At 47.6% G+C, this 25778-nt stretch overlaps 1 protein-coding gene across 1 annotated transcript in view; it reads left to right on the top strand.

The window, feature by feature from the left end:
- The window catches only part of wnk2 (WNK lysine deficient protein kinase 2), a 59699-nt gene that overhangs the window by 10766 nt on the left and 23155 nt on the right, over window positions 1-25778 (top strand). The window contains exons 2-14 of the mRNA XM_063216635.1: window positions 9416-9588; window positions 9787-10007; window positions 10550-10707; window positions 11469-11557; window positions 13796-14015; window positions 16859-17168; window positions 18298-19007; window positions 19050-19133; window positions 21738-21920; window positions 22211-22249; window positions 22841-22984; window positions 25040-25327; window positions 25723-25772. Coding sequence (XP_063072705.1) covers window positions 9416-9588; window positions 9787-10007; window positions 10550-10707; window positions 11469-11557; window positions 13796-14015; window positions 16859-17168; window positions 18298-19007; window positions 19050-19133; window positions 21738-21920; window positions 22211-22249; window positions 22841-22984; window positions 25040-25327; window positions 25723-25772 — 2669 coding nt within the window. The remainder of the gene's footprint in view (window positions 1-9415; window positions 9589-9786; window positions 10008-10549; window positions 10708-11468; window positions 11558-13795; window positions 14016-16858; window positions 17169-18297; window positions 19008-19049; window positions 19134-21737; window positions 21921-22210; window positions 22250-22840; window positions 22985-25039; window positions 25328-25722; window positions 25773-25778) is intronic.

Raw genomic sequence — 25778 nt, 5'->3', positions numbered from 1 at the left:
TCTCCTCTCCTCTCCTCTCCTCTCCTCTCCTCCCTCTCCTCTTCCTCTCCTCTCCTCTCCTCTCTCCTCGCCTCGCCTCCCCTCCCCTCCTCTCTCCTCTCCTCCTCTCCTTATCTCTTATTTACTCTCCTCCCCTCTCCTCTCCTCTCCTCTACTCTCCTCTCCTCCATTGTCCTCTCCTCTCCTCTCCTCTCCTCTACTCTCCTCTCCTCCATTGTCCTCTCCTCTCCTCTCCTCTCCTCTCCTCTACTCTCCTCTCCTCTCCTCTCCTCTCCTCTCCTCTACTCTACTCTACTCTCCTCTACTCTACTCTACTCTACTCTACTCTACTCTACTCTACTCTCCTCTCCTCTCCTCTCCTCTCCTCTGTGCAGGAGCTGCATCCTCACCCAGTACAGTTGCCAACAGCCAGCAGCCTGCAGCCTGCAGCCAGTGACTAATCACTTCATAGCATCTGGGGGATGAAAATAATATGAATGTATACACTGGACAGGAAAGCCTGTGACATTGAAGTTGACGTACTGTAGCTGTACAGTGAATGCAGACAGATGGGAAGACCGGAAAAGAATCAGAAAATGTATGACATTGAGAGGAACATACTATACACAGACAAATCAGAATCAAACCTATGTGATTGTGATTAATGTAGAAATACATCTAGATGGATACAAAAATAGATACACATGTACCAAACATCCATTTAATTTCAGACAGAAACTCTTTTTCCAAAGGGATTGAGGTTAGATAAACCATCTATACATAGACAAATACGAGACAATACTGTTGTTGTTGTTGTTGTTTTCCAGTCTTTGTCCTGTTTACAGCTCGTCCTGCCGGATGGTAGATGCTCTCTGCATGGCTGCACAGCATGCTGTGTGTGCCCTGCTGATTACGTGGCTGCTGTGGTTGTGTACGAGCTGCTCTGCCCTGCTCTGCGCTGCCCTAGATCTGTGGCTGTGCCAGCGGCCGGGCAGCCGGTAGGGCTGGGTAGAGTGGAGTAGGGGTTATATGAGGATGCCTGTCTGGCAGGGCTAAGTGATGGGGCTGCTAGCTGAGGGCTGCGGCTGCGGGAACAGGACAGGACGGGACAGATCATCGAAGCGCCTGATCTGATGGGCCATTATGTAACTCAGATGGGTGAATGGGGTGCAGCTGGTGACTGGTGTGTGTGTGTGTGTGTGTGTGTGTGTGTGTGCGTGCGTGCGTGCGTGCGTGCGTGCGTGCGTGCGTGCGTGCGTGCGTGCGTGCGTGCGTGCGTGCGTGCGCGCGTGTGTGTGTGTGTGTGTGCGTGTGTGTGTGTGTGTGTGTGCAGGCAGGGTTAGTGCGGTCATGCGTACCAGACAGACATTGCTATGTTGATATCAGTTGGTCTGTAGGGTTAGTGCAGAGACATGTGTCAAACAGATAGTATATGGGCTTTGATATCGGTTGGACTGTAGGGTTAGTGCGGTCATGTGTATGACAGACAGATATGGCCTTTGATATCGGCTCATCTGTAGGGTTACTGTGGACACGTGTACAAGACAGACAGACGTGGGCTTTCACTGTTTCAACTGTAGAGAGAGACATGGATGCTGACATTAGCTGGACTGTAGGGGTTGGTGCGGTCATGTGTACGATAGACAGATCTAGGTTTTTTTTAATATCGTTGTGACTGTAGGGTTAGTGTGGACGTGTAAGACAGGCAGGGGCTGTGATATTTGTTGGACTGTGGCGGTTTATGTGGTCATGTCTATGGCTAACCTGTGTCTGCTCAATCAGTGCAGATCACTAACGTATACGGTATACTACTCTATTTAGCGTGAATGGTGCAGACATGCGTACAACACAGACACGGGCTGTGGCATTGCTATGCCTTTGTCTCTGCTCATTCGATTACGTTTAATTGTATGCACTCACTGTCTTCATGATAAGTAGGATTTGTTTTATGACAGATACTCTATGTACATTATGTAAAACCTTTAAATATTGTACATTTTTGCATTTTAATCCAAAATGTGTTAATTTCCGTAGCCCCTTAATGCGCGCCGTACCTCCAGTGGCACACTGTAATAGTCATTGAAATGTAACTACCATATCACTACAATACTATGACACAATACAGGCCCTTTAGTAATGCACCACGACTTGGTCATTACCATACTGGTAACAACAAATGTATAAAGCTGCGTCTTAAGGGGTTTTAAGAAAGCCCTGCAGATATTGCCCTTTATATAAAAGGCATGGATAGGAATGAGGAGAAGATGAAATGCATTCATTGATGTCTCAGAGCCGAACTTGAACTTGTCATTGTGCTGCAGGATGTGTCATGTGGCTCCGTCTTGAGATTTTGTGTTTTCTGAAGTGTCATGCCTTTTGCTCCAGGGAGGATGACGAGGCAGAGCGGGGTGGGGTGGGTGAGGGCTGGGGTAATGTATAGCAGATTGGAGTGAAGGGTGGGGGGTGAGGTGTGGTGGTGGGGTGCAGTGAGGAAGTGCGAGGGTGCATTGAGGGGGTGTAAAGTTCAGGGTGGGATGAGGTGACAAGGGTGGGGGTGAAGTGGGCGGGTGGATGCAGTGTGTGCTGGGGGTGGGGGTGGTGGTGCAGTCTAGGGTGGATGCAGCGTATTGGAGGTGGGGAGGTTGCCGTGTAGGGGGTGGATGCAGCGTATTAGGGATCAGGGGGTTGCCGTCTTGGGTGGATGCAGCGTAGTGGAGGTTGGAGACAGAGAGAGTAGTAGAGAGAGAGGTTCCGTGGACCCATTGTTTCCGGGTTCTATTATTGCAAGGGGGAGGGGGGGAAATCCCCCTTTAGGCAGACCTAGGTAGACCTAAGGACTGTTCTATTCAATGCTAGGAGCATTATGACACGCCCCTTTAGGCAGACCGGAACCTGGTCATGTTAGGTGCCCATAGCAACCTATTACATCGGCATATCTCTATACGTAAAGAATCTCTGGTGGAGTGGTTGCAGTCTAGGGTGGATGCAGCGTAGTGGGGGTCCGGGGGTTGCCGTCTTGGGTGGATGCAGCGTATTGGAGGGTGACGGTGGTGGGGAGGTTGCCGTCTAGGGTGGATGCAGCGTAGTGGAGGTGGGGAGGTTGCAGTGTAGGGTGGATGCAGCGTAGTGGAGGTGGGGAGGTTGCAGTGTAGGGTGGGGCAGGGTGAGGGGGGACAGTATGGGGTGAGGTGAGGCTGATGCTTGGGAGAGAAGTGTAAGGAGGAGGAGAAAGAGAGTGCAGCACAGCTGCTCCCTCTATCCTCTCTTTTCCTACCACTCTCTCTCTCTCACACACACACACACACACACATACACGCACACACACACACACACACACACACACACACAAACACACTCTGTCTCTCTCTCCATCACGTCCTCCTCTCCCTCTCCTCCCTCCCTCCCTCTCTCTCTCTCTCTCTCTCTCTCTCTCTCTCTCTCTCTCTCTCTCTCTCTCTCTCCCCTCTCTCTCTCTCCTCTCTCTCTCTCTCTCATACATCCTTCTCTCCACCTCATCTCTCCCTCTTTCTCTCCCTCAGATCACTCTTTTCATTTTCACCCTCCTTACCCCTCTGATCACTCCTTCCATCCCTCCTTCCCTCCTTCTCTCTGCATCCCTCCATCAGCACATTGTATTTATACAACAGCAATATGAGCGCTGGGGGCCAAGCTATTGATCCAAGGAACTCAATCACCTACAGCAGGGCTCCAGAAGAAAGGAAGGCCACTGACTAATCACACACACACACACACACACACACACACGCACACGCACACGCACACGCACACATACACACACACACTAAGAAAGGCGACACACATCCGGTTGGGGTATCATTTGCACCCGTTGGCACAGTTGCCAGATAAAGACCAACCGGAGGAGACAGCTGTGTATGTGTGTGTATGTGTGTGTATGTGTGTGTGTGTGTGTGTGTGTGTGTGTGTGTCTGTTATGCTTGCGTGTGTCTGTGTGTGTGTGTGTGTGTGTGTGTGTGTGTGTGTGTGTGTGTGTGTGTGTGTGTGTGTGTGTGTGTGTGTGTGTGTGTGTGTGTGTGTGTGTGTGTGTGTGTGTGTGTATGCTTGCGTGTGTCTGTGTCTGTGTGTGTGTGTGTGCCCATTCATTTTACGAGGCAAGTAGAAGTCGTGTCCCCTGCTGTCTTGAAGCCTTGCTTTACCACGGCACACAGAAATAAAATAGTGTCAGATGGCGAAAAGCTTTGGTGTTGGTTGCAGCTGAAAGCATTGATGATGGACTGTTACACCCAAATCCTCCTGTTTTTAGATGGCCTACTTCATTTCAAATTCTTAAATACAAATACAGTATACCTGACACGACTAACCCTTTCGTTTTCGCATGGCCTATGTTGTAACCTTATTGTCACCAAAATGGTAATGACCATGTCTCACTATGTCACACTTAAGATTCTTTGTAAGGTCATAGCAATGTTGTGATAGTGTAATTAAGCTTATTGGGCAAATAGTGAATAGGGTCGCAGAGTTCTGATGTATTTAGCAGACACTTTTATCCAAGGCAACTTACAGTTATTTTAAGTACATGTTATTGGTTACAGTCCCTGGAGCAGTGTGGGATTAGGTGCCTTGCTCAAGGGCATCTCAGCCATGGAGTGAGATAGGGAGTGGAACGGGGTGGTACTCGAACCTGCAACTCACTGATCACTTAATTACTCACTTAATTTTACTTTTAATTTTAATTTAATTTTACTTAATTTTAATTTTAATTTTACACTTAATTAAATGGGCAGTCATGGGTGAGCGGTTAGGGCGTCAGACTTGCATCCCAGAGGTTGCCGGTTCGACTCCCGACCAGCCAGGTTGGTGGGGGGAGTAATCAACCAGTGCTCTTCCCCATCCTCCTCCATGACTGAGGTACCCTGAGCATGGTACCGTCCCACCGCACTGCTCCCCATGGGGCGCCACTGAGGGCTGCCCCCTTGCACGGGTGAGGCATAAATGCAATTTCGTTGTGTGCAGTGTTCACTTGTGTGCTGTGGAGTGCTGTGTCACAATGACAATGGGAGTTGGAGTTTCCCAATGGGCTTTCACTTTTCACTTTTCACTTAATTACTCACTTAATTATCTCTGCCCATCTCATAAAGGTGCACTGCGTAGGATGGTGGCCAGAGTAGGTATTGCAACAATGCAGCTCATTGAAACTGTGCTGCCTATAGCCAAATTTTCTTTTTTATGAATATTTACTAAATCATAAACTAAATATTTACTAGTATGACCAAAGTACAGTGCGTTGTGCAGCTAAAATTGTCCATTTCTGGACATTCAAAATCGCAGACTATTGAGAGAATTTGATAGTGGTGGTAAGTATTTGTGAAAAAGGTAACATTCGTGAATGGGCAGCATAAATTCTGGAAATAAACAACTAAAAATATTACACAGTGCACCTTTAACCACTATGCCACAGCTGCCCGTGACCCCCGGCTCTCCTACCTCAGCTCCCCACCTCAACAGCACCTGTTCTTCACAAATGTAGCTGCTCACTGTTTTACCAGTCACGGCCTGCCCGGTCACTTGTATGGAATTGCTTTAAAGCAGTTTAAATGATTTAATCACTTGTCTCCGTTTGATTAAATAGGAGCTTGGTGAAGGTCTGTGCACTGGTGCAACTCCTCAAGGTCTCCTCCTGCTGTCGCATGCCCTCTCCTCACCTCTCCCTCGCCTCTGTGTGTGTGTGTGTGTGTGTGTGTGTGTGTGTGTGTGTGTGTGTGTGTGTGTGTGTGTGTGTGTGTGTGTGTGTGTGTGTGTGTGTGTGTGTGTGCTGTCTCATGCCCTCTCCTCTCCTCGCCTCCTCGCCTCTCCCTGTGTGTGTGTGTGTGTGTGTGTGTGAGGTGTGTGTGTGTGTGTGTGTGTGTGTGTGTGTGTGTGTGTGTGTGTGTGTGTGTGTGTGTGTGTGTGTGTGTGTGTGTGTGTGTGTGTGTGTGTGATGCCATCTTCTCTCTCCCTGTGTTTGTGCCTGTCTGTCTGGCACCGGTGTCTGGCCTGAGGAAAAATGGAAAATTACAAAAAATTAGATACCAGATTGCTACTGTAGACTACAGCGCAACACAAATAGACAATTAACACTTTTATAACAGATTCAAGGCTAACAAAATAGGGAATATATCGTGTGATTATCTCTTGTGATCAGTGAGGAATTGCATATGATATCCCACATACAGTATGTGCCATGTGTACTGATGACACATGCCGACCGGCCCACAAATCCCACAGCCGTGTTCTGAGGCGCAGGCCGTGTGTGTGTGTGTGTGTGTGTGTGTGTGTGTGTGTGTGTGTGTGTGTGTGTGTGTGTGTGTGTGTGTGTGTGTGTGTGTGTGTGTGTGTGTGTGTGTGTGTGTGTTTTCAACATGTGACGCTGTTCCCCTGGCCGTCTGGTGCGCTGTGATGTCCCCCATGTTGTGTCAATGCAGTCTGCTTTGTGCCCAATGTTGTTCCCAAAGCGAGCAAGTCTATAGTGCACCCATGTTGTCCCCAAAGCATGGCAGGCAATCTGCTGTGCTGATATGCAAAGTATGTCGTCATGTCCTCAATGTATGATAGTCTGTAGCACTGCCATGATGTTCCCAATGCATGGCAGCCTGACCTGAATTTATTACAGTCTCTAGCTTGCATGAAAATACAGATGATTCAAATACAGATACAGGGTCAACCCATTGCGTAAAATTCATGCCAGCATCCATTCCATTGTTTCCCCAGCGCGAAAAAGTACCGTGTGTCACTCTGTTTGGTGTCTGAAAGTGCAGCTATTACACAGTCGGCACATGAATTTTTACATAATTCCTCAGCAGTGCATGAAATGTGGGGACCTTGCTAGACCTTACTATTTTCACATCAAGTGTTTGCACTTGTCCATCTTGGAAGCTTCAGGAAGATCTTGAATAGTTAATAATATGCTAGTAATATATACTGTTGGTCCTATATATGGTTGTTTAGGCACTCAAAGACAAAATAAAGGCAAAACGGTTACATGCAAACACAGACTCAGCAGCGGTAGGGATAAAAACAGTAAACAGGTTTGGAGAAGGTTGGCGGTATGTAGATTAAGCACATCCTAGGTGAAGGTGCAAGAAAAGGCTGTCCGAAGTTTTGGAGTCAGGATTATGTTTCTTTCATTGTCTTCCACAGATTCTCAAACTGAAGAAGACAATGCTCGAAACGTAATCCTGCCATGGATTTAAAAAAAAAATCAAAAAAGGATTTTAAGTGTGTGGAGTGGACTCCTCACTCCAAAGCACAGGTGTTATGTGGCCTTGCAGAGGTGGATTAGGCAATCGAGGTTGATCATTAAAGGACAGCAATCGTCCTCTCATCTGACCTAGGGGCCCTAACAGCAATGTACATATGATATGTTGCCATGTTGTTGCCAATGTATTCCGTTCTTCTCTGCAATGACTTGTACGCGAACGTCCTGTCCAGAAGCTCCTCTGTTGCCTACACAGCTCCTCAGTGTGTGGCTGCTTTATGTCCCCTATGCCATGCACAGTGACAATATTATCAGGAACAACAAGTATATCCCATCACAAGTAGAGCAGAATACCTGGGGGTGTTGATGGGGGTGATTCCCCTCTGGTGTTGCTGGGGACACGATGACAAACGAGTGATACACGAGTGCGGCAGTGACGTATCTGATGTACCTGCAGCGGCGTGTGTTTGATGAGGGCTTAATTATCTCTTTCATTTTTCACAGACAGACAGACAGACAGACCGACACAGATAGATGGTGTGGCCAGATTTTTTAAAGATAGACACCTATTTTGTGCTCCATATTCTTATTCATCTTAATCCTTTTTGTATTAGATGAACACTTATTTTGAAAATGTATTTTAGAAAAATCATGTCCATGATGTTAGGGAAAGGGATGCAGATGTATTGTGCTACATTTCACAAAAAACAAAAGCCGTCAAAACCAGTTAACTAATAATAAATTGAGGATCACATGCTGCCGTTTGAATCGCCTGTGATTACGGCATTGTCAATATCCGCATTCATGAGGGGCATGTAGTGTGTAATTTGCCATTTAAGGCATCCTGACTCGAGCCCACATTATGTTTGTTCTGTGCCAGATGCGATTGGACAGGCCTGCAAGGAAGAGAAGAGAGCGTCTCTGGTGTGTGTGTGTGTGTGTGTGTGTGTGTGTGTGTGTGTGTGTGTGTGTGTGTGTGTGTGTGTGTGTGTGTGTGTGTGTGTGTGTGTGTGTGTGTGTGCGTGTGTGTGTGTGTGTGTGTGGTGTGGGCTAAGGATGTCTCGCTTTAAAGACATTAGGAAGCTCAGCAGCAGACTGGGGAAATGAGAAAGCCAATTACACTCACACAGATCATACCACACAAGCAATCACAACCATAGAAACCATACCATGCAAGCAATTACAATCATACAAATTATGTCTGGAACCGGGACTTAGGGAAGAAGATAGAGGCAAATGCACACAGACTGTTTTTGTGTTTGTATCTGTGGTCTGCTGTGTGTGTTTGTTATATTTTTGTTTAGATAACATGTTGTTGTGGAATATGGTGTGAGAATGTTTCGAATATCTGAAGTGGGGGATCTGAGAGCTTAACGTGTGGATCTGGGCTGCATTTCTCAAAACCATAGTGGCGAACTACCTTAGCTACTTTGTTGTTTGCAATGCAATTTCCCATTGGCAACTACACAAGTTGCTAACTGGCTAGCAACTATGCTTTCGAGAAGCACACCCCTGATCAGGGTTATTCAAAATCACAGTAAATAAGTAAATCAACTAAATAAAGAATGCCCTACAGAACTGAGTAATGACACCCCTATAATCCAATTCAGTTCAATGAAGGTAGCAATTTGAATCATTGAATTTTTTATTTAAAGTTCATGAATTTTGCATAATGCTGGCGGTGTGGGTGTTTAGCCTGTGGGTTTGGGTGTGAGAGTTTACGATGAATGACGTGAGAGTTGTGGTGTTTATTGAATACTGTGGATGTGTTTGCAGTGAGGCACCTCTCTGAAGCTGCTCTCCAGTGCCTTTGTGTACAGTCAGCGAGATTAAAGACACTCGATATAAAGATATTCAATTCTCCTCAGGTTCTCAGACGAAATGTGACTGAAAAATAGATAATATTCAGAATAGCAGATCAGTCCTGTTCAGTGTCATTAGACGAGCTGTGCTGTGTGTGTGTGTGCGTGTGTGCGTGCGTGCGTGCGTGCGTGTGTCTGTGTCTGTGTGTGTGTATGTGTGTGAGAGAAAGAGAGATAGAGAGAGAGTGAGAGAGAGTGAGTGAGTGTGTGTGTGTGTGTGTGTGTGCGTGTGTGTGTGTGTATGTGTATGTCTAGGATCTAAGTGTATTTCGTCATCTCCAATAGGATCATGTGCGTGTGCGTGTGCGTGTGTGTGTGTGTGTATGTCTAGGATCTAAGTGTATTTCGTCATCTCCAATAGGATCGTAAGCTGTCCAAAGCAGAGCGTCAGCGGTTTAAGGAGGAGGCTGAAATGCTGAAGGGCTTGCAGCACCCCAACATCGTGCGCTTCTACGATTTCTGGGAGTCGCCCGTCAAAGGGAAGAAGTGCATCGTCCTGGTGACAGAACTGATGACGTCAGGAACGCTAAAGACGTGAGTGCAGCTCACCTGTGAGCCAGGGGATTTTAGTACACCTGAATCTGAGATGTTTGTGAGATGTTCTGCTGGCGTATTCTTGGCAACAGCCTGAAGCGCTTTGTTGTGTTTTGAAGTATCTGAGATGTTGATGAGATTGTTGTATGAGAAGTGTTTAGATGTTTGCGTGATATTCCTTTAATGTTTTCTTGTCAGCTACCTGAAGCGTTTCAAGGTGATGAAGCCCAAGGTGTTGCGTAGTTGGTGTCGTCAGATCCTGAAGGGGCTCCACTTCCTGCACACGCGCACGCCGCCCATCATCCACAGAGACCTCAAGTGCGACAACATCTTCATCACCGGGCCAACGGGCTCCGTCAAGATTGGGGACCTCGGACTCGCTACACTCAAGAGAGCTTCCTTTGCGAAGAGCGTGATCGGTACGACAGTTCGGTTTATCCACTACAACACACATACACTTTATTCTATTGCAATAAGCTTAATGGGTATTTTGTTTGAAGAATGAATCATGCTTAGTGAAGTACTATTGAGTGTTTTAGTGAGAAGATGGATGTGTGAGTAATTGTGAAGATCAGCACTTAGAAGTGAATTGGCCTTATAAAATTGGGTGATGAACCATTGATGCTGCTGACAAAGCATGACAAAGCTGCCACGGCCCAAAGAATCAGCCTCCTAAAGTGGGAGAGATGGCCCATTGTTCCTAGTCTGATTTTGTGTTTTAATATCTTTTAGAGGAAATTAAACTTCAAGTCCATAAAAGTAGTTAATCTGACTCTGACCCTGTGTGTGTGTGTGTGTGTGTGTGTGTGTGTGTGTGTGTGTGTGTGTGTGTGTGTGTGTGTGTGTGTGTGTGTGTGTGTGTGTGTGTGTGTGTGTGTGTGTGTGTGTGTGTGTGTGTGTGTGTGTGTGTGTTTGTGTGTGTGTGTGTGTGTGCGTGTGTGTGTGTGTGTGTATCCTCCAGGCACTCCTGAGTTCATGGCTCCTGAGATGTATGAGGAGCACTATGACGAGGCGGTGGACGTGTACGCTTTTGGCATGTGCATGCTGGAGATGGCCACCTCCGAATACCCCTACTCCGAATGCCAGAACGCAGCGCAGATATACCGCAAAGTCACCAGCGTGAGTACAGTTTCTCATTCTTTCTCTCTCTCTCTCTCTCTCTCTCTCTCTCTCTCTCTCTCTCTCTCTCTCTCTCTCTCTCTCTCTCTCTCTCTCTCTATATATATATATATATATATGTATATATCTCATATGTATACAACATTCCAGGGTAACTATTGTATATAGCCTACTGTATGATGCCACCTGCACATATGAGACACAATTACATGTAAACCCAGTAGCTGTTACTGTATGTAGGTATTGTATTGTATTTCAGCAATAAAACTTTTGTGATTGGCAGAAGGCTATATACTTCTTCGGTGGTCATTACACTTTGTGTGGCTCATTTACCGTAGTGTGACATAGATGGACATTCCTTGACATTTTAAGACAGGCAGATTTATGTAATACCTTGGCATGTTTTCTTCCCTGGTCACGTGCTGTGTGTGCAGTAGAAACCCGGGCACGTAAAAGCAAGGCAGTAATCAATCATAGTGTGCTTTACTTGCACTGTGCTTTCAAGGGATGTTTTGTCCCATGCTGCAATATTGGAGACTTGAGAGCATGGCTTTCTTCAATCATGAGAGTGCTTGCTGCTTGCGTCAGCATGCGTGCGTGTGTGTGTACAGCGTGTGTGTACGTATGTGCAGTGTGTGTGTGTGTGTGCAGGGAGTGTGTATGTACAGTGTGTGTGTATGTACAGCGTATGTGTGCATACGAATTAGCCTAACAGTTGTGACAACCATCAGTCTGCCTTGTTTTTCCTCCTGCTTCCACAGGGTGTTAAGCCGGCCAGTTTCGGTAAAGTAGCCGTGCCCGAGATCAAGGAGATCATTGGGGAGTGCATCCGCCATCACCGGGAGGAGAGGTGAGTTTAAGGCAGGGCAGTAACTACAGTACAAACACTACACAAATGAGGAAAAAGGTTTTTACTCTATTATTATCTACTTTATTTTTGGTGTGCTGACGTTTCAGCACTAGGCCTTCATCGGACTCAGATCCTTCTTTTTGACAACTGATGACTGAACTACCCTGAAAAGCCGTACCTGCTGAAAAAGAAAGCTTTGAGGTTTGCGGGCCCTCGCAAAACATTGTTTCCTGTATTTAGTCAGAGGCAAATGAGGTTTTTGTGAAGTCTACTGTGAAGTTTACTGTACATACTAAACTCAGTTTTAAGTAGTTTAAAGTACTGCATTTTGTCAGTACTGGAAGGAGAGGTGAGTGCAGCCCAGCAAAGGCAAACTCAAGTAGCTACAGACTATTACGTAAAACTGAGTAAAATCTCTTCATTTGGTGTATGTATGCATGTATAGTAGTGGTAAAGAACGGTATAGACCACGCACAGTACATGTTGCATTGATGAGTGAGTTGCTTCCAGCCTCTATTCTATTCTTTTAAAAAAAAAAATTGGCGGGGCTTTTTGGACTTTATTATCTTAGGACAGTGTAAGAGTAGACAGGAAATGACAGGGAGAGAGAGATGGGGCAGGGTCGGGAAATGACCGCGGCCGGAATCGAACCGGGGTCCCCGTGGGCAATGTAAGTCCAAATGTGGGGGGGTTAGCGCGCTGCGCCACAGCGCCCCCCCCTTTTAATTCTATTCTACTCTATTCTATTCCATGGTATTGTGGAGATCACTGATCTCTTAAGCCAGGCTCAAACTACACGACTAGCGATTGTGTGTCTGATTTTGGCATTGGGGTGCACCGCATACTAGAAGAGAAACGCAACTGTCAATCTTATCCCTGCTCGCAACCACCAAGACAATGCCCGACGTTCTATTTCCAGTCGCAAATATCAAACACTGTTCTATGATTTGCGATCTGCGACTCTTTGAGTTCTATCTTAGAACGTCGACCACGACGAGGAAATCTCTCCCGACAATCGCTTGCGATGGTCCTGGACGGTAACGTTCCAGCGATTGTCGTAAGGGGGGTTTTCAGCCGAGAATCTGGCCGATAATCGCGTAGTTTGAGCCAGGCTTAAATCATACACGTCAGTGGTGGAGATATTATGTATATTCTGATGAGGAAAAAAGCCATATAAAACCTATCAAGATATGAAATCCATCTGGATTCTAAAATCATTTTTTGACAAAAAAGTATGCTAACTGTTTTTTGTCTGTGTAAGACATTGTGGAGGGTGGAGGTTAAGCACCCTGGTGTTTATGGCCGAGTGTATCAGTACACTACTAACATGATACCCTGTCAGCTTGGGGAGGTAATCACCAGTGAGCTGCCTCTCATTCATTTTAGATCAGCCCTGAAATATTAACTCCTGGCCCAGCCGTGGCTCTAACGGTAGGGCACTGGGCTGCTACGCCGGCGACCCGGGTTCGATTCCGGCCAGGGTCCTATGCCGATCCTTACCCACATCTCTCTTCCATTCATTTCCTGTCACTCCTTCACCGTCCTATTATAATGTCATATAAAGTAATTAAAAAAAAAAAAGTTTAAAAAAAAACATTCCTGAGACACACTACAGGGATGCACTTCCTGTTAGCAGTTAGTTTTGATTTGGTAGTTTATTTACATGGGCATTTTTTTAAATAATTGTACAAATTACATATCTAACCTGGCTCTCACCAGGGGCCTATACTAAGAGACTGTTTCTTAAGAAAATGAGAACTCCAGGCTCTTCTATTAGATGATTTACTTCCTTATTTAACCTGCTTCATACCTGAACCTGCCTCTTAGTATAGGCCCCAGATCTGGATGTCTATGCTCAGCTTTGCTCAGGAGGCGAGCACATTCATCTGGCTAGAGTGAGGTTTAAAAACTCATGGTAGGTGTGTACTGTACAAAAGCTTTGGGCAATGTGAGTGTCCACGTGTGACCCATTTGGAACGCTGACCTTAACACCAGTATTTACTGTGAGGCGGCCAGTGTTGATGTTTTGGGTGGTGCGTGTGTGTGTGTGTGTGTGTGTGTGTGTGTGTGTGTGTGTGTGTGTGTGTGTGTGTGTGTGTGTGTGTGTGTGTGTGTGTGTGTGTGTGTGTGTGTGTGTGTAGTGCAGCTGCCTTGCGATTACCGCTCGCTCAAGCCCTCATCTTTAAGCGTTTATGTGCCACGTGTGTTTTTGTTTTTTTTGTGTTTTGTTTTGTCCAGATACTCCATCAAAGACCTGTTGAACCACGCCTTCTTCGCGGAGGACACGGGCGTGCGCGTGGAGCTGGCCGAGGAGGATGATGGGACGAAGTCGTCGATCGCCCTGCGGCTCTGGGTGGAAGACCCCAAGAAGCTCAAGGGCAAATACAAGGACAGCGGCGCCATCGAATTCACCTTTGACCTCGAGAAGGAGGTTGCCGAGGACGTGGCCCAGGAGATGGTGAGGATGTCCTATACCAGTGGTTCTCAAATTTTTTTGTGTGAAGTACCACCTGAGAAAATATTGAGCTCTCCGAGTACCACCTTGACAGCCAACATTAGAATATCGCAGTAAAGGCTTTCCATATTCACTTTTGCCTGTCAATACAGGAGAGGTTCATAATGGCCTCAACAGCTACGGTCATATTCAGTGCAAGTGCAATACAATTCAACTGCAATAACTTTATCAAAGCCTTCAAATCAAAGCACAAAATTAATTCTTCCAAGTACCACCAGAGATGTCTCAAGTACCACCAGTGGTACATGTACCACAGTTTGAGCACCACTGTCCTAAATGAATTGCCTGAAGTAAATGATACATGTCCGCAAGACTCTTAATGCTCCCAGTTGTTTAATACGTTTCGGACCTCAGTCCTTCTTCAAGTGCAACGTTGCAGTTATTTTGTTTTGTCCAGCCCCTGTGCCATTGATTCTCTGCTTTCCTGAATTAATTCCACCCAGTTATTATCATGCAATCAGTATCAAACTCTAATTATACACGTATAGTTAATTGGTACATGAGCTGTCTCATTATCCCACAGTTGTGATGATGCAAACTCCTTATCTTAACTGAAGCCCAAGAAATTCTAAAATGAATTACTTCCCTGTTGTTATGATACAATCTGTATTTAACTCTGTTCCAAGGCATAACATTTAGTTCTTTAATAGCATATTTAGTAATAGCATATGAACATAACTATATGTATATATTTCTGCAGCTGTGTTTGCAGGTGTGCTTTGCTGCTGCTTATTCAATAATATTCATTGATATCGATTTATATTGATTGCTGCAGTCATGCTCCAGTGATCAAGCACATTTACCCACAATCAATCACAGAGAGACTGAACATTGCCTTGTGCTCATACATAGAACTACAACTACTATTACTACTACTACTAATAATAATAATGCATTCGATTTTTAAAAATGTTTTCTTAATACTTAATAACTGGGTAACAGGTATACACATAATGTAGGTAATGACGTTTGGGAAAACACATGACATGGGGTAAACTAAAAGGATCATTTGACATGGAAAGGAGTAGGAGATTGACAGGAAGAGCTGTGTGGTTAGGGCAGAGAGGGAGTCTTCAGAGGTCAGATTAGTTATGGTGAAAACTGATACTGATGAGGTGATATTAGTGAGAGCGTTTGCTAAAAAGATGATCATGTCCATGATAGCTAGAAGAGGGTATGGAGGAACAGGAGGAGAGGATGCTGCAACAGCAGCAGCAGCAGCAGTAGAGGTAGCAGCTGCATTTAATGGTCTGATCGTGTGTAGTACGTGTAGTAAGGGCAGAGGGTGAGACTTAAGAGGTCAGTTATGGGGAAAATGGTGATATTGACAAGGCGATAATAGTGGGACTCTTTGCTAAAAAGATGATCATGTCCATGATAGCTAGAAGAGGGGATGGAGGAGCAGGAGGAGAGGAGGCTGCAGCAGCAGCAGCAACAGCAGAGAGGTAGCAGCTGCATTAAGGGTCTGATGGTGTCCATGGCAGCCAGAAGAGGTAAGGGAGGTCATTGCAGGAGATGGAAGCAGTTCAGCTCAGCAGCAGCAGTAGCAGCTGCATCACCCACTTCAGCCTGCCTAAGCTGTCACTGTTATTTACCCTCATTTGCATCGGTCAATACTGCCCAGTGCCGGCGCTCGCTCCGTGGAAGAGAGGCTCTTTGATTAGATGTTATGTAACATACGGTTAACATCTCCCATCCACTGGTCCCATGGCAGTGGGGGATAGCTGGAGGGTTCTGGGGGGCTGAGGGGAGTGTAGGGTAGGGGGGCAGAGCCCGGGCAAGGGAGGGAGGGGGGGATCAATTTCATAGCTGCCTGCTGGGCCACCTGACCTTTTACTCATAATTAGCATCTCTTGCGGGGATGTGTCCCTCACAAAGAGGCTTAGCAGCAGCAGGACGCTAATCCCATTAGCTATGACTAGAGAGATGCTACTGAGATGATGCTGCTGTGTGTATATCCCATGTTTACATACTAGTCATTCACCAGTAGCTTTAGCATGACTACATGTACACAAAAAAGATGACTCATCGTCTATGTGTACTTTGTCGTCACATTGGTGTTACAAAGATTTTACATGTCAGCATTCAGTATACTACAGTAGGCCTACACAAGGGTGTAGACTATGGTTGTGTGGTAGGGCAATAAAAATCATGTTGTGCGACTCTGCAGTTATAAAAAGACAACACTACTTTAACTTGTGCGTCTGGTGCTGTTGTAGGCTGGGGCATATTTTCTTCCATTGGTCAGATTTATATTGCATACATTTTCATTACATATATAGCCAGTACCATAACCCTACCCTATTGTATGTCACACATTCCAACTGTGGACATAGAAATGTGATGTAGAAATAACTATTATTATTATCTAGATGGTGAAGGGAGTATTTAAGGTGCACTGTGTAATATTTTTAGCAGTTTCTTCCCAGAATTTATGCTGCCCATTGACAAATATTACTTTTTTCACCAATACTTACCACCAACAACAAATTCTAAGTACTGGGAAAATTGCAGTTTTCATACATGAAAAGGTGGATCCTCTCCATGTCCGCCATTTTGAATTTCCAAAAATATACATTTTTAGCTGCAAAATGTACTGTACTTTGTTCATACTAGTAAATATTAGTGTATTACTTAGTAAATATTCATGAAAAGATCAATTTTGGCAATAGGTAGCTCCGTCTCAATGAGCAGCATGGTAGCAATTCCTACTCTGGCCACCATCCTACACAGTGCACCTTCAGTGCACAGTGCACCATCCTACCAATGCCATGTTCCTCTTCCAGGTGGAGTCTGGCTTCTTCCTGGACAGCGATGTGAAGGTGGTGGGCAAGAGCATCCGCGACCGCGTGGCGCTCATCAAGTGGAGACGAGAGCGCATCATCTCGGCGGCCGCCGCAGCTGAGGTGGAGGCAGGCGGCGAGAAGCCGGCAGAGGGACATCAGGCAGCTCACTTCTCACAGGTGCCAGGGGGTGGAGCTGGTGTAGGTGTAAGCCCCGCCCTCTCGACGCAGACTGCCCCCTCTGCAGCGCCCTCAGACACGGACGACACGATATCGGAGCAAGAGCCGGCTTCAGCTGTCACCACTGCCACATGTGAGCAGCCATGTTAACTATGATTATAATAGCAATACTGTAAGCAGCCATGCTTAAATATTTTCACATTAAGAGGCTTACATAGTCGATGCATCCCTCAGAATAGCAAAACGTATCCCTGCTTTTTTATGCTGTGTGTTACATGCATTGTTATTAGTGGAGATACTTGCATCATATGTTGGCATGCTTTTCTGCACATGCTAACACACATTAGCTTGCGTTGCATGCGTCGACAATGAAAACAGCCTAACAACACATGTCAGGAGCCATGTTAACTATGTTCACACTGGTAATGCATGCCAGGACCAGGCATGTTCTAATCACCACTCAGACTGTTTGTAGAGAATCTGATGAAGACTGTTGAAGTCGAAACATAATCCAGCCATGAGATAAAAAAAAGAAAACAAGAAGGATTTTAAGTGTGCGGACCTTTCACAGTCAGGCTTTGTCCTGCACCTTTTCTTGGGATGTGCACAATCTTCACCTTCAACTATGTCCACCCTAATATGACATGTTTAACAACATGTGAGGGGCCATTCTTAGATATGACCACAATATTAGAACCCTTCAAGAGTGTTTAGCTATGCTTTCCTTTGTTCAGCATAGCAACGAACCATCTGAGGGCATACAGTATGTTCACAGTCACAGCACATGTGGGGACTGGAGAGTCATGCTGAAGCCATGTGCACACTATCAACAGCTGTGTGTGAATTTATTAGTGTAGCATCACAATGTGGACTGTTTCGTTGACACAACGTAACTACTACTGCTACACTATACGCCGTCTTTCGTAACAACTTTGTCATTGTCATTCTGGTAACAACAGGGGTCGTTACGCATTCAGAATTTGTAGCCAACATTAGCGCTACTTTTCATCTTCAAATGCATTGTTGTTGTGAACATAGGTAAGCATAACTTCTAACATTGTGCAAGCTGTACCAGTGGAAGCAAACATAGCCCCTTACATACTGTACCCACACACAGCAGTATACAAGCTGTTTTGCCACAAGCAAATGCCAATCAAGGTGGTCTATTTTGTCAGTTATACTGGCTGTCAGACTACCTGCTTGTTTGCATTGTCTTGTATTTGTTTACGTCCTTTCTTCTTCTCTTCCTCCATGCCTCACAGCTGACAGCGGTGTTGGGTCTGCAGTAATTTCAGACGTGTTGAGCAACCAGCACAGTATTCCCTATCAGTCGCTCCCCGAGCCCATCTCCACTGCCCAGAGAACCTTCAGCACGCCCATGCAGCAGACCCTCACCCAGCTACAACAGGCCTCCTACCAGCAGCAGCAGCAGCAGCAGCAGCAGCAGCAGCAGCAAACCGCCCCGCCAGTGCAACCAGCTCCAGCAATGCAGGTGGCCCCGGCAGTGCAAGTGGCTCCACCAATCCAGACCACTGCTCCAGTGCAGCAAGCCCCACCAATGCAAGTGGTTCCACCAATGCAAGTGGTTCCACCAGTACAAGTGGTCCAGCAGCAGCAGCAGCAGCAGCCACACTTGACGATACAGATTCCCCCGGGTGTGCAGACGCAGCAGACCACACAGCTGCCCCCAGTGTCCCAGGTGCAGCAAATACCGCAGATGTCACAGGTGGCTCCACCGCAGCAGCAGCATATACCCCAGCTGCCGCAAGTCAGTCAAGCTCAGCATGTCGCACAACTACAACAAGGAGCTCAACTGCAGCAGCCCACACCAATGCAACACGTCCCAACCCTGGATCATGCAGGTGGTTTGCAGCAGCAGCAGCAGCAGACGACACAACTGCAGCAGGGCTCCCTACCACCGCAGCCTGCTCCTGGGCAGCTCGGTCAGGCGGTCTACCAGCAACCTCCTGTGGCACAACAACAACAACTACAACAACAACAGCAACAACAGCAGCAACAGCAGCAGCAGCTGTGCCAGGGATCCTACCAGCAACCCTCTCTACAGCTCCACCAGGCCAGCTATCAGCAGCCCCCTCCTGTAAGTCTGCTTCTTCCATCATTCATCCACACATTATTTAATTATGTCAATCTCTTCCTCTTAATTAGCAGGATGTGTGAAATTAATCTGTACAATTGATCTATATATTCCTATAAAAAAAACATTTTAACGCAATTACCTTTTATGATGTAATAACTACCCTACAAAGTTTTAATGAAAAGATCCTTTTTCTTTTATTTGAACGTGACCCTTACTTGCTCAGAGGCATTCGAGCATTCCTTGTGAGTTCAAGGAGTACCTGTTGTATGAGGCTGCTAATGAGGGACCATACCCCCTCAGACGTGGAAGCACCTCCATCCTTGACAAGCTGAGTGGTGGCGGTAATGGTGGTGGTGGTGGTGGAGCGTGCTTGTGTCATTCTCTGGATCCATGCAGCTCCAGCATCTCAATGGGAAATCTGACTGTCAATCCCGGGACTGGAGTCGGATTTGAATCCAGAGCTTTTTCACGCTTCTCTTCTCATTCCAACTTTGTCCGCTACGCTTCAGGTCCAATTCCACTGTCTAGTTCCACAGCTTCCTCTGCCTTCCCGCCTCATTGCCTTCTCAGTCCCGCCCCTGAGATTTCCATAGCGACACTCCCTCCTCCTCCTTCTTTCTGTCGCTGCTGTCTCTCATCACGGCTGGCTCAGGGTGCAAGATGTGCTCCCAGGAACACCCGCTCCTTTTCCAACCTCCTCTCTCCCATCCCTCAGTCATCCCAGTCACACAGCAGCTCCCAGTCCCACTTAGCACCCCCTTTATCCACCTCCCACCCCCGGCTAGCTGTCCACAGCTGCCCAACGTCCCCGCATACTCCCCTCTCTCCACAGAGCCCTCCAGTCTCCTCGCTAGACCTGTCCGCCCAGAACGCCCGCAGCCTGAGCGACTGCTCTGACCTCCTTCTGCTGCACAGGCAGCTGCATCACATCATCCATCGCCGCACCAGCTCTCCGATGCTGCCTGACCATGGAAAACCGAGTCCAAATCCAGGACTACTTGGATTGCAGACGATACCCCGCTCTCCGCTGCTGCCTGACAGAGAACATCCGGGGCAATCGGAACTCCTTGCATCATCGCAGGCAATGCCCATGACTTCTGATGCCTACTCTGCCTACTCGTTGGCAGTACCCCAGACGGCCAATGTCGCCCCTGTCATGATCCATCGCCGCACCAGCAGCCCGGTGCTGCCCGAAAGAGGGTCCTTGGTGAGGCATCTGGGACCCCAGGTGTCTCAGGTGATGCCACTGTCAGTGCCTGTGACTTCCGAGGCCCCTGTCTATTCACTACCAGTGCCCCAGACCTCCGGGAGTCCTGTTACCATCCATCGCAGAACGAGCTCTCCAATGCCCAACCATGGGCACCCGGAACAGCCAGGACCCCAGGTGTCGCAGACGATGCCACTGTCAATACCCATGACTCCCGATGGTCCTATCTATTCACCGCCATTTCCCCAGCCATCAGATACCCCTGCCAACTCACACCACACCACCCACTCACTGACAGTGCGCCAGACCCCAGACACCCCTATTGTCATCCATCGCAGAACCAGCTCTCCAATGCCCAACCGTGGTGCAGTCTATTCACTGCCATTTCCTCAGCCATCAGATGCCCCTGCCCACCCACACCACATCAACCACCGCCGTCACACCAGTACATCATTGCTGCTGCCCAGCCGAAGGCACCCAGGGTCTACCCTGAAATCGCAGTCGATGCCCCACTCTTCAGACACCCCTGTCTTATCACTGCCAGTGCCCAAGACTGATGTCCCTGTGTTGTCACTGCCAGTGCCCCAGTGCCAACCAGCTTCTCTTCATTCCACATCAACTATGCCCAGCCCTCCTTCGTCTGGCCACCTGGTATGTTATTGATATTGATATTAGAGAGGTCTATCTGTACTCCGCTCCTGTGGACAGCTGCTCAGAAACCCTCAGCTTGCATCAGCAACCAATCCCCATCACTCCACTCCACTCCACTGCGCTTGGCTCAGCTCTCTTGGCAAGACTCTCCTGACGCATAATAGTCTTATCCTGAAGGACCAGCTGTGTCCCTCAGCTCCCCTCCTGCCTCTCCCTCATGTGTAGAGATAGTAGCACTTCCGCCATTGATGGAAAAGAGGATGGAATGGATGAGGTTCTTTTGCGTGGAACGAATGCTTGGATGGAAGAGTGGATGGCTCGCCTTCTTTGATGTCGAATGAGAGTGAGAAGCGTGACTGCATGGCTTTTACCTACAGTAGACCCTTTTACCTTTCAGCTTAATGCCATCGGTCCAGAAGCTCCCTCCTCTTTGATGTTCCATTAGTCGTAGAGGATTAGAAGATTCCTTTTGTAGTTCTCCTCTGCTGATTGGTTTGTTGGTCTCTCTGTTCAAATGTGTATATAATGAGTATGCAGCCCAATGGTCTTTAAATAGATCTCTAATCCCTGTTTCATTCACAGAGAAATACCAAACATTCAAGTCCTGCTTCTCATTTTGTAAGGCTGAAGTATTTTCCAGTTAGCACAGTCCTCTAGCTATGCTTGTGAGTGACATAGCAGGTGAGCATCATTTGTATTTCTCCTGCCATGACCTTAGCCTAACCTTAGTGTCCATTTTCTCCCAGTCGAGTGCATCTCTGGTGCAGACACACACACTGTCTGCTCCCGCCACCGCGACCCTGAGTGCACCGCCTGGCCAGCAACACAGCAGTCTTCCAGGCTTCCCCACGTCCCCCCATCCTACCCCTCCACAACCTACACTGCAGCACAGCCAGCAGCAGCAGCAGCACCCTCAGATGGCACAGGAGGTGAGTGAGCCACACAGCCTTGAGGCACAGGAAGCTTGCCCATAATTCACACTTGCAGCCCGCGCTCGGCTCGCTAAGACTGCGTGACTGTGTGTGAGAGACAGCGTGGTGGGGTGATGAAAGATAAACTGAGTTTATTAATTTTAGATATCAGGGTTGTTGTGTGTGGTTTGTGATTTAGGCTGAATTCCTCTGATTTTGTCAGAGAGCGAGTTTTATTATGTGGTTTTAATTTAGGCTGTTTTCTTCCCCTGTGTTTGTTTGTTTGTTTATTTGTTTATTTTCCTCAGTTCCACCTCTATCTCCACCCTGCAGTTTTCCAGCCCCAGGTAGAGCCAACCGCCTCAGAAACAATCCAAACACCTCCAGCCCTTCCCTGATTGGACATCTCCCACTTCCTCAACACATTGCCACCTCCTCATTGGCTATTTGTCCTTTCCTGTGGCAAACTCTCATGCATGCAGGCAGCCTAGTGCTGAATCATACTGCTTTCTGTCTGATCAACTGCTATAACATGCAGTATAAATTCTATATTCATCCATCTGGAAGCCAACCCCTACTGTACACATGCAGCTTACTGTAAATCTGCCTGGCTCGGTAAGATGATCAGACTGGGTCGGAGAATTATTCCCAATCATATTGTTTTCCAAGAGTCACATGCCCACCCCCTTCAGGTTTGTGTTCAGACTGATAACTGGGCTAAACATGACCCACTCGCCCTTAGCAATGACCTTTCTGCTTTCTTTCACTCCTCAATTATTCCTCCCTTTCTATGCCTCTGTGCCTCTGTTTCCCCTCTCATCACTCTCTCATACTCCCTTTCTGTCTCTCTCTCTGTCTCTGTCTCTGCCTTTGCCTCCCCCCTCCCCCTCTCTCTCCCTCTCTCTCTGGGTTGTGTCCACCACCCTTCCCCTACCCAGGTTTGTCCAGAGGGCCACAGCTTCCCTCCTCAACTGCTCCAGGCGGCCACCACCATGCCCGGTGCTCTTCAGACTCTGCCCCCTCCTGCTGCACAGCCAGCTCACGTCTCGCCCCTGCTGCAGCCCCTTCAAATAACCACACAGGTCTATTGCAGCGGCTTAATATAATCCTCCTGATTACACCCCTCTCTCTCCTCCTCCTCCTCCTCCTCATCTCTCTCTCTTACACTCTTACACACTCTCTCTCTCTTACACTCTTACTCTCTCTCTCTCTCTCTCTCTCTCTCTCTCTCTCTCTCTCTCTCTCTCTCTCTATTTTTCTCTCTCTTGATGTCTCTTTCGCTCTGTCTCTCTATAATTGTCTTTCTCTTTCCATCTCTCTCTCCCAGTCCCATTATGTTGGTCTTGGTCTTGCCTTTCCTCTTAGTCTCATTTCCCTCCTCTCTCTCTCTCTCTCTCTCTCTCTCTCTCTCTCTCTCTCTCTCTCTCTCTCTCTCTCGCTCTCCTTCTCTCACACATTTACTTTTAGCCACACTTAATTTGTGTGTCAGTGGCATCTTGATGATTATAGGTGTGTGTGTTTATAAGGGCACATGGGGATTGCTGTATCTTCCTTCAGCTCTTCAGTTGCATTCGATTATTCTGCTCTATTGAGTTGTTTGACTTGCATATGCTTCACTTATGTTTGGTTTTGTGTTATAGCTTTTCTTTTCTCCCTCCTCCTCAGTTCCCCAGCCCTGCATTCTCAGTGCAGCCAGCAGGGGTCTCCGCAGCGGGATGCGACCCAATGCCCTACTCCCCTGTACCTATGTCGTCTGCCTACCCCACTTCTTTTGCCCCCCCGGTCTCCCCTTACTACTCGCCCGCCCCTGTTCCGGCCCACCCCACTCTGCCCCTGACCTCTACCCAGCCCGAGTGCCTCACCCTGGGCAGCCCTCACCCTCAGTCCCCCCTGACCCAGCCCCAGCAGCTGTTAGCACCCCCTATCCCTCTGCTAGCCATGGCCATCTCCCCCTCCATGGCCCTTCCGATTCCGTCCCCCCACCCGCAGCCCGCCTACTCCCCCATCCCTCCACCCGAAAACCCTCCCACACTCTACCCTGGCCAATCCGCTGCACCATTGCCCCTCCTGCAGCCTAGTTTAGAATGCCCCGCCTCCCTCTCTCAGCAAGAACAGAGATTGGCTGAGGCAGCAGTGCAGGTAATTTGCACCAGCATCCGGAACCAAAGAGCCTAGGCACAAAGAGGGCTTACTTCTTCGCATCCTAAATGTGTAGTACGGCCATTGGCGTCATTTCAGGGGGAGGAAGTAACTTCTTCTATTGGTTTTAGCGTTGGTTCACAGACAGTGTGTACCAGGATATGGATGGTTCGGCCTGCAGCTCTCCCCTACAGAGGCAAAGTGCAGTAACTACAGCAATATTGAACTGAGGAAAACGCCTTAAAATTATTGGTATGTGGTTGGATATTGCAGCTGCTGAAAATTTGACATAGTACTATCTCTAAAATGGAACACATTTGGACTATAAGGCTTTGTCACAAGATAAAAGCGGTGTTACTGAGACCATTGTAAGTCTAAACAAAATTTTGACAAAAGATGTACTTACTGCACTTTGCCTTTGTAAGGCTGTACTTTTATCTATCAGGCTGTGGGGTGAACTGACACCCATGGAAATGACGCTTCGTACCTGTCCCTCTAAAATGGTGCCAGATGGGCCCAATGGCGCTACTCCTGGAACCGTACTTTTGGACCTCATCTCTGCCAATTGTATTTTCTGGCCAGTAAGGCCCTCTTAGTTTCTAGGCTCTTTGCTCCACAACCACCCAACTGCACCACTGGCACCTCTTGCTGCTGAGTTTTCACTTATGTTAAAAGGTGTGGCATAGTCTCCGATCAAAGCCTTTACTTTTCTCCTGCGAAGCACTGCCAATGACACTGCACTACCTTCGAACACTGTAGATCTCGGGTTTTGTAAGCGCTAGCTTTTTAACAGCAGCTGTTAGCATGTGCTATTTTATCTTGACATTTTGTTGGAGTTTGGCATATTGATGAGTTACTTCTGAGATACGTTTTGCTGTTATTCTACAACCTACCACAGCAGGCTAAAACGGCAATTTGTCTACCTTCTTCCTCCTCTTTGCCCTCCTCCCCTTCTTCCTCATCTTCCTCCTCCTCCTCCACTTCCCCAACAGCCCCAGGAGGTCAGTGCCCAGCCCCAGGAGGAGGCGTCTTTCCAGGCTACCGGGCACTCCGCTCCCCCTGTCCCCACCGCCTCCTCCATTCAGTCTCCTCCATGGAGGGCTGAGCAGGAGGCTGAGCCGGCTAGTGCTCCAGCCCAGGGCTACCCCCCCAGCCCCCCTGCCCATGCGCCTGCTACCCTGCCCAACAGTGACCTGGCACCTGCCGGCCTGGACAGTGGCAGCGCTGCAACTGGTCGGCCCCCAGGGCAGGTCCCCACCCAGCCCACTGCAGAGCCTGGGCAGGAGGTAATGCACAATATTATTTCTCGTTTATTTTTTTTACCATTTATTGACCCATTTTGGCTTGACAAAATTGCACGAAATAGTCAACACTTACACCATTTCTCAGTTTCTGTGGCAGGTAGAGATGTAAGATTTTTTTTTAAACGATAGCTTTTGAAAAAGATTTTATTGGAACTTTTATTAGAATACGTGTGTGTGTGTGTGTGTGTGTGTGTGTGTGTGTGTGTGTGTGTGTGTGTGTGTGTGTGTGTGTGTGTGTGTGTGTGTGTGTGTGTGTGTGTGTGTTTGTGTTTGTGTGTGTGTGTGTGTGAGAGAGAGAGAGAGAGTTGCATTGGGTTTTTGACAGCTCGTGATGGTAGAGTCTGAATGAGACTGACGTTGTCTTGTCTCTTCCTCAGGAGCTGATGCAAGACAGGCAGGCTGCCCTCCTCAATTATGCCTATGACAGGTGCGT

This window comes from Engraulis encrasicolus, chromosome 14 (assembly GCF_034702125.1).
Source record: "Engraulis encrasicolus isolate BLACKSEA-1 chromosome 14, IST_EnEncr_1.0, whole genome shotgun sequence".
NCBI lineage: Eukaryota > Metazoa > Chordata > Actinopteri > Clupeiformes > Engraulidae > Engraulis > Engraulis encrasicolus.
Note: the sequence above shows the minus strand (reverse complement) of the source record. Positions and strands in the feature narration are given on the sequence as shown.